General features: G+C 36.6%; 1 protein-coding gene across 1 annotated transcript; it reads left to right on the forward strand.

Annotated features, from left to right (window-relative positions):
* The first annotated feature begins 2,433 nt into the window (after nt 1–2,433).
* On the forward strand, nt 2,434–4,315 carry LOC145050590 (uncharacterized). Its single transcript, XM_078998815.1, has 4 exons — nt 2,434–3,220; nt 3,340–3,805; nt 3,877–4,015; nt 4,136–4,315. Exons 1-4 carry the CDS (start codon nt 2,434–2,436, stop codon nt 4,313–4,315), a joined length of 1,572 nt encoding a protein of 523 aa, XP_078854941.1.
* The last annotated feature ends 4,185 nt before the right edge of the window (nt 4,316–8,500 follow it).

Genomic DNA, 8,500 nt, shown 5'->3' on the forward strand with positions numbered 1-8,500 from the left:
TGAGGCCATCATGTTCTTTAAATAGGGTCACACCTCTCATTTAGGGTTTTCTCTCTAATCCTAGTAAGCCCAACGTACTAGGTGGCTTCGCGTCCAAATTAAGCACATGAGTACGCTGAACATACACACACGTACGCCCCACTTACACAACTGCCACCTTTTCTCAAATAAGGGACCAAACCTGCCAATGCTTCAAACTATCATAACTTCCTCACTATAAGCCCGTTTCCATCAATCCCCACATCCACGGAAAAATAGCGAGAAGCCCAACGCTTCTAGTAACTCATCGTAGTCTCAAGGCTTTCTCATGCCCGGGTTGCAGCCTACGAACCCTAAATCACAGACGATCTGAAACAGGATGTTACATTATTAATACATTATAAGTATAATATATTAATTAAGAAATCATATTATTTAATAAGTATTGATCAAGAATTACTTTAGTGATCAAATGACACTGATTAAATATATGGGGACTGATTAAGTAAATCAGTAATACTTATAGTTGGGCTAATGATCCATGGGTGATTAGGGTGGGCTAAACCTATATGATTGTCCATAAATGTCTAACCCATGTAACCTAAGAAATATGAAGGGTCGTGGTGAATTAGAGTTTGCATGGATGAAACCGTAGGCTTTGCCACACTTTAAAAGGAACCCTATAGTCACTAAAATTGCCCCATGGACTCTTAAGAAGAATCACATCTGATTTATTGTTACCTAGCCACTTCTCATAAGCCTCCTTTGCACTTGGTGTTTGTGACACATTAGAGGCATCACACTTGAGGTGCTAAAGCTTTCAAAGGCCAAGAACTACAAGCTACATCAAGAGGTATTCATCTAGCTTGATTTTTATGTTGTATATCCTCAATTGTATGCTATTTAGGATGTATGCTTTGGAAAATTGAAATTGCATGTATAATTAGAGAAAACTTAGATCCAAAACATCTAGGGCTGCATGTGCACCATAGGAGTGTTATAGTGCTCAAAACCCAACAGTGGTATCGGAGCCTAGGATTGTTTTCTATTATATTGATGCTATTGTGTTATTTTAAAAGCTGAAAAAGTCACATTTTTGGACTCTGACTGCCCGACTCGACGAGTCCTGTGAGTGAACTCAACGAGTTGGATAATTAGATGATGAACTTGACGAGTCCATTTCCAGACTCGACGAGTTAGATCATCAGATGGCAATAATCTTGAGTTTTTGGCCAAATTAGATTAGGATCATTACCACAAAATGTTTTAAATCATTAAAAATGTTTTTTCTTATAGGGTAGTGATTATGCTTATCCAATTAAAGGACAATTGTCAAATTTTACGATAATAAGTTGATTATTTGTATTATTTGATGTGAATTATCTTGCTATATGAGTTAGATTAGATCAACTTGATGAATAACAAATTATATGATAATTGAATAAGTTATAATTGATCTAATTATTCTTGAAAGAGTTTCATAACTTGTCCTCAAGTTATGAAATATGAAAAGTCTCATTCATGAACATTAAAACTAATACGTTTTGGAAACCAAATGTTTTGAAGAGTTACAAAACTTGCCCCCAAGTTTTGGAATTTGTAAAGTCTCACTTATGAAACATTTAATTCCAAACCTTAGAATTTTAAAAGTTTAAAATTCAACCCTTATACTATTATAATATTAAAAGTTAATGCTAATATATATATATATATATATATATATATATATATATATATATATAGGGTAAATAGCACAAAAGACACTCAGTTTACCCATAAATTCGAATTTGACGCCGTGTTTTTTTTGTCAATTTAACCCTATGTTATTGTTTTTTTACCAAAATGTAACCATATGACCTATTACAATGGGTTAATCGGTTACCTGTCTCTAACACATCTGTGTGGCATCGTCCATGTCATCCGCAATTTATAATGGCATCCCCTTATTTAACTTGTATCCCCTCATTTATCATCTTACTGGAATCCTTGAGACTCAAAAAATGGCAAAAAGTTTCTATCCTCATTAACTAGGGTTTCTACCATTTGTAACTTCGAAGAAAGGTGAAAGCTTATGATGATGAAACCACGAACTAAGATAAGGAGAGCAGAACCGTCTGAAGAAATGGAAAATGGGCCATATTACGACTCCGATTTTGAAGAAAGTGAATTAGAGTCAGAATCGGAGAGCGAATCAGAAGGGGCATTTGTTGTCAATGAAGAATTGGGTGACTGTGATGCAGATGAGCACACGACTTTTCCACAGTTGAAGGTAGCTTTTGATGCCTTCTTTTATGATTTATGCAATGTTCCTATTTACAATAAGATGGAAAATGTTGATGATGAAGTAATTAGAGAAAAAGGTCATTCTGATAATGAAATTGAGGATGATGAGGATGAGGTTGATGAAGATCCAACCAAATTTAGTGTTTATGACCCTCTATTCATTGGAAGAAAATGAAACCACATTTAGGTGAAAAGTATGCTAATCAAATTGAGTTATGGTTCTGCCTGACTAACTATGCAGTTCACAATGGTTATCCAATTAAGGTGACCAAATCTTCTAGTACAAGACTTCAAGCAAAATGTGGTTTAGACAATAAAGGCAAGAGTTGTACCTTCAAGTTGTGGGCATCCTGGATGAATAAAGAGAAATCATTTCAAATTAAGGGACTTTCTAATAAACATACTTGTGTTAAGGAGTACAAGCATGCCACATTGGTTAATCCTCACTGGATAGCCAAACAGTTCTTGAAAAAATTGTGTGTTAGACCAAAAATGAAAGCTAGGGAGATTAAAGAAGAAATTAAGAAGAGATTTTTATGCATTGTGTCTAAGGAACAATGCTATAGGGCTAAGAAGAAAGCACTAGAGATTTTAACTGGAAAGTTATCAGAGCATTATGCTCGTATATGGGAATATGGAGGAGAGATCATCAGATCAAACCCCGGTAGTACAACAAAGGTTGGAGTTGATATCAAAGAAGATGGTAGCAGTGTTTTTAAAAGATTTTATGTGTGTTTTAAGGCTATAAAGGATGGGTGGATTAGGGGTTGCAGTAGAGTCATTGGACTAGATGGTTGTTTTCTAAAAGGGCAATTCAAAGGGAAGCTACTCACTACAATAGGTAGGGATGGGAACAACCAGGTATACCCAATAGCACGGGCTGTGATTGATGTTGAAAACAAGGACAACCGAGATTGGTTTATCAAGTTGCTTGTGGAATACCTTGGCTTAGAGATAGGTGAAGGGCTGGCAATAATTTCTGATCAGCATAAGGTAGGCTTACTCTTTTTTGTTTGTATACTGTTTTATGTATGGTTACTCTTTTTTGTATCTTTATATTTTTTTGTATGAATGTAGGGCTTAGTAGAGGCTGTGAGGATAAGTTACCATTAGTTGAGAATAGGCAGTGTGCCAAACATGTGTATGTCAACTTTAAAAAGGTGTACAATGGGATTGACTACAACAGACATTTTTGGGCAGCTTCAATGTCAACCATAGAGTCATCTTTTTATGAGACAATGGAGGAAATCAAAGAATTGAATGTGAGTGCTTATGAACACCTCATGGCAATGAACCTAGAGAGTTGGAGCAGAGCATTTTATAGGGAAGGTAGAACATGTGAAGTAGTAGAAAATGGTATATTAGAGAGCTTTAATTCAGTAATTCTAGAGGCAAGGACTAAACCACTTCTTACTATGTTGGAGGATATCAGAATGTATGTTATGGAGAGGTTTTATAGGATGTCTATACTACACTTAACATGGAGGGGAGATGTATGTCCTACAATATTGACAAAACTGGATGAGTGGTGTAAAGATATGAGGTGACATTATTGACTAACATTATTCAATATTCACTAAGATTATTCACTAACATGTATTGCATGAATTACAGGTCGTGGAGTGTTGTAGCTAGTGACACAAATGTATTTGAAGTGAGACTAGGATTTGAGTTTTTCCAGGTGGACTTAGGAGAGCAATTATGCACTTGTGGATTGTGGGAAATATTTGGGATTCCATGTGTCCATGCATGTGTAGCTATGAATCACACATAACAACAACCTGAAACACTGATAAGTTCATGGTTTTCCAAAGAGAAGTTTGCAGAGACTTACAAAGGCAATATGAGGCCTTTAAATGGTAGTAAAATGTAGGCCATGACACCATATGCCAAACCACTACCACCACCTGCAAGGAGGATGCCAGGAAGACCTAAAACCAGAAGAAGGAAACATGTCACAAAGAAGGATGGAGAGTACAGGAAGATAAATTCTGTTGGAGGTACAAAGATAAGCCAGAACTGTTGGGAGGAAGGGCATAACAAAAGAACCTAAAAGAATCCAACTAAGCCCCAACCTCCAAAGGAAAAGAAAAGAAAGGGTATGCCACTGACTAGGGATGTGGCAATGAAAAGAACAACAACATCCACAAGTCAAAAGAGTCAAAATAGTCAACACACTCAGAAAATGGATGGACAGGCAAGGAGTAACAATCAAAAAAAGGTAAGCTTTACTATTTTTATCAAATCTTTAGTGTCTACCATTCTTAACACAATTACTGTTTTATTAACAGTGTAAGGAAAGGCATCTCAATATGTTAAAGGGATACATGAAGGTAGTAGCAAGGACTTTGAAGATGAAGGGCTGTAAGCTGTTATGTTGGTCCAGGATTTGAAGGGGGATGCACATGCTACAGAGTTGCTTGCATCAGGATACTCAGAGGATGAGGTGTATCATGTACTATATGAACAACAATTACATTTTGAAGTTTTGGATGAAGTTCCACCTGTTCTTGAACCTGTGCATGAAGAAGTTACAGAGTTTGAACAAGTTTAACCTGTTCCTGAAGAAGTTCCACATGTTAGACAAGTTCCACCTATACCTCAAGTTGATGTTGTACCAGAAACAGAGGATAAAGGCATTGCTGAGACACCACCATCCCAAAGGTTGATGAGAACAAGCACGCCTTCAGATAGAATTACTAAAATTCAGACTGGAAACAAGGTTGTTGGAAAGAAGGTTGTTGGACCAAGTCGAATTATGTTGGACCCTGTTTCTTTGGAGTAGATTAGGGTGTAGAATTTTAGGTGTTGATGGGCATGGTTTATGATAGCCTTTTTTTGTATTAAGTAATGTACCCTTAATTAATCCCAGTGACTAAAATTATCTTTTGTACATGGTATAACCAAACATTAATACCCCTTTTGTAAATGGGATGGGTCAATATTGGCAAAATGTATGGATTTTGATGGTAAGAATTTATGTAATGTTGGTATGGTGTTTATGGTAATTTTTTGTTACATAAGTAAAGGGTGTTTATAGCATTTCTTGGTATTTTTCATAGCATTTTGGTCAAAAGGGTAGTTTGGTCCTTTCAATTTACTTGCTAATTTTCTTACATAAGTAAAGGGTAGTTTGGTCCTTTCTTTTTTGGTCACTGGTTTGTTACATAAGTTAAGGGTAGTTTGGTCCACTAGCATCATATAGCATCATACTTCCGATTCATTTGGTAATTTTTTGGTATTTTAAATAGCATTTTGGTCAAAAGGGTAGTTTGGTCCTTTCAATTTACTTGCTAATTTTGTTACATAAGTAAAGGGTAGTTTGGTCCTTTCTTTTTTGGTCACTGGTTTGTTACATAAGTTAAGGGTAGTTTGGTCCACTAGCATCATATAGCATCTTACTTCCGATTCATTTGGTAATTTTTTGGTATTTTGCATAGCATTTTGGTCAAAATGGTAGTTTGGTCCTTTCAATTTACTTGGTAATTTTGTTACATAATTAAAGGGTAGTTTGGTCCTTTCTTTTTTGGTCACTGTTTTGTTGCATAAGTTAAGGGTAGTTTGGTCCATATACAAACTTCACTATATATATCAAAATTGGTCAACATTGGAACATGCAAACTTCTAGGTAGTACATGAATACATACATACAAAAATGGTCAACATTGGACCTTAATAGACATTAATTCATACTTAAAGACCTACCACTACTTCTTCCTACTTACCCCTTGTACACCATCCACATCAAAATCCCTACCATGACTACTAAAATAACAAGTAAACCAATCACAACCCTAACAAGATTCGTCAAACTTATTTCACCATGATGAGGGTTCCCTTTTCCCTGTCCAATGGTTTTTTTCTACTTTGCCATAACTTCAAACAGAAGTTCCTTGTACCAAGGACTTACTTCACCGTCATTCCATTCAAAGTAGCCACAATCTTCAACTTCATCTAGCCAGTACCTGCACCTAAAGTATATTCTTCCAGGATTCTTCTCACTCGTTGATATCTTCAAAGGGGAAATTACTCCATAGTAGCACGTCCTAGAGGGACCATTGTTTAACTTGTTTACTCCAATCGTTGATCCAGCTGATCGAGACGAAGAAACCATTGCACAATCCTCGTGAAGAAGAACCGAGATGAAAAAGTGAAGATTGATCTAGGGTTGTAAAGGGCTGAGGCCGTTAGGGATCATTTATAAAGGCTCAACTGCCATGTAGGATCTTAGGTGGATACCACATAAGCAAATTGCCCACTCTGCAAAATTCAAACCGGTTGACCTAAAGGCAACTTAGATTTAGTAACAAAACAATAACATAGTGTCTAAATTGACAAAAAAAAAACACGGTGTCAAATTCAAATTTCTGTGTAAACTGAGTGTCTTTTGTGCTTTTTACCCATATATATATATATATATATATATATATATATATATATATATATATATATAAGATAAGTCAGTCTTACCATTACTACGTCTCATTCACGAAGCCGGTCTATAAGGGGGGGTATAAGGTTACTGCCTATAAAATGGTGGTTTAATGAGTGTCCACTCTCACCCACCGCTTCCTTGACTGGTGGAGGGTCGTTAGCCGAATAGGTAGGATAGGACACTAATCTTCATTAATAAGTATAATGAAATTATAAAGTAACTAAACTTTTATAAATTCCCAATCTTAGTTACTTTAGGAAATATGTGAAAATGGTGCTTCATGAAATTGCACTTTGCACCTTGCCAAGTCGTTAGTGGAGCTTGTGTGGTTAACCGACACGCTAATTTGGGACTGTCAAGGGTAGCAAAGGGCAACTTGATGTTTTTCATAGATCAATGAAGCGTGTGTGGTTAACCAGCACATTGATTAGGTGATAAATGACATCAAGAGTACCAATCAATTTTCATGGTTATTCACACCTTGTTTGTGATCCTCGATATCCTAGTCACAAACTTGAAGGGCATAATCGAGATTTAAACATGACATTGAAAAGTTCAATGAATCTCAAAAGAATCTAAGAATTTCAATCCAATTTAAAACTTAATAATCAATTTCGTTTTTGATGGTGGAAATTGGTAAATTGTCATTTACCTACCTTCAAATATTTTGCAATTGGATTACGGCATCCCTCTTCCGAATTGTAAAATATTGTGTTGGGTCCTAGCCATAATATTTTATTTGGTGTTATATTAAGGATTCTCATCTAATCTATACTTTGTTTCTTTTCCTTTTCAGATGTCTATCCCAAACAATGCTTCAGGCTGCAACCCTTCAAGCTCATTCTCCCTCATGAACTTGGTTGGGAGAACTATCTTTGATGGGTCCAATTGTAACGATTGGACTCAAAACATTTGTATGGACCTTCGCTATGAGGAAAAAGAATATGTCCTCGATAAAGAGTTGAAGGAGATTGATGAACAAACTGCTACTCCCGAGCAAATCGAGGAATACAAGGTTCATGAGAGGGACGCGACAAAGGTGTCGTGCATTATGATTGCTACCATGACTGCTGAGCTTCAAAAGTCCTATGAGGACTTCTGGCCCTTCGAGATGCACCAAGATTTGATGGAAAAGTACCATCAAAGTGCTCGGAAGTAGAGGTATGAGATCATTGCCTCCATGATATCAACCAAAATGAAGGATGAAGAGTCCATCATAACCTACTTGCAAAAGATGCAGGAATATGTGGACCGCTTGCTGAAGTTGAATGTGAAATTCGATGAAGAGTTGGCTATTGATATCATCCTACATTCTTTTCCTGCTTGTTATGATCAGTTCAGAATGACTTATCATATAAACAAGGAGGAAGTCACTCTGAGCAAGCTTCAAGGCCTTCTAAGAACTGCAGAAAGCAACTTGAAAGGCAAGTCTGTTGTATCCATTCCTACTGTTGTTGCCCCTGTTCTTGCAATTAGACATGGGAAGGGAAAGAAGAGGAAGGCTCCTTCTAAGAGCCACAAGGGAAAGTCCCATGATTGATCCTCTTCTAGTGGAACCAAATGTGGTCCTGCTAAACCCTCTACCAATCCAAAGGAAGTAGAGTGCTTCTATTGTCATGAAAAAGGACACTGGAAACAAAACTGCCCCAAATACTTGCAGGACATTAAGGATGGGAAGATAAAGCCCACCTTCGTAGGTATTTACGCTATTCTTTTAATAACTCATCACATGCTAATTCTTGGGTCCTTGATACAGGTTGTGGATTTCACATTTGTTCTGATTTGCAGGGACTAAAAGGAAGT

This window comes from Lactuca serriola, chromosome 5, assembly GCF_051521515.1.
Source record: "Lactuca serriola cultivar US96UC23 chromosome 5, Lser_US96UC23_V15, whole genome shotgun sequence".
Taxonomy (NCBI): Eukaryota; Viridiplantae; Streptophyta; class Magnoliopsida; order Asterales; family Asteraceae; genus Lactuca; species Lactuca serriola.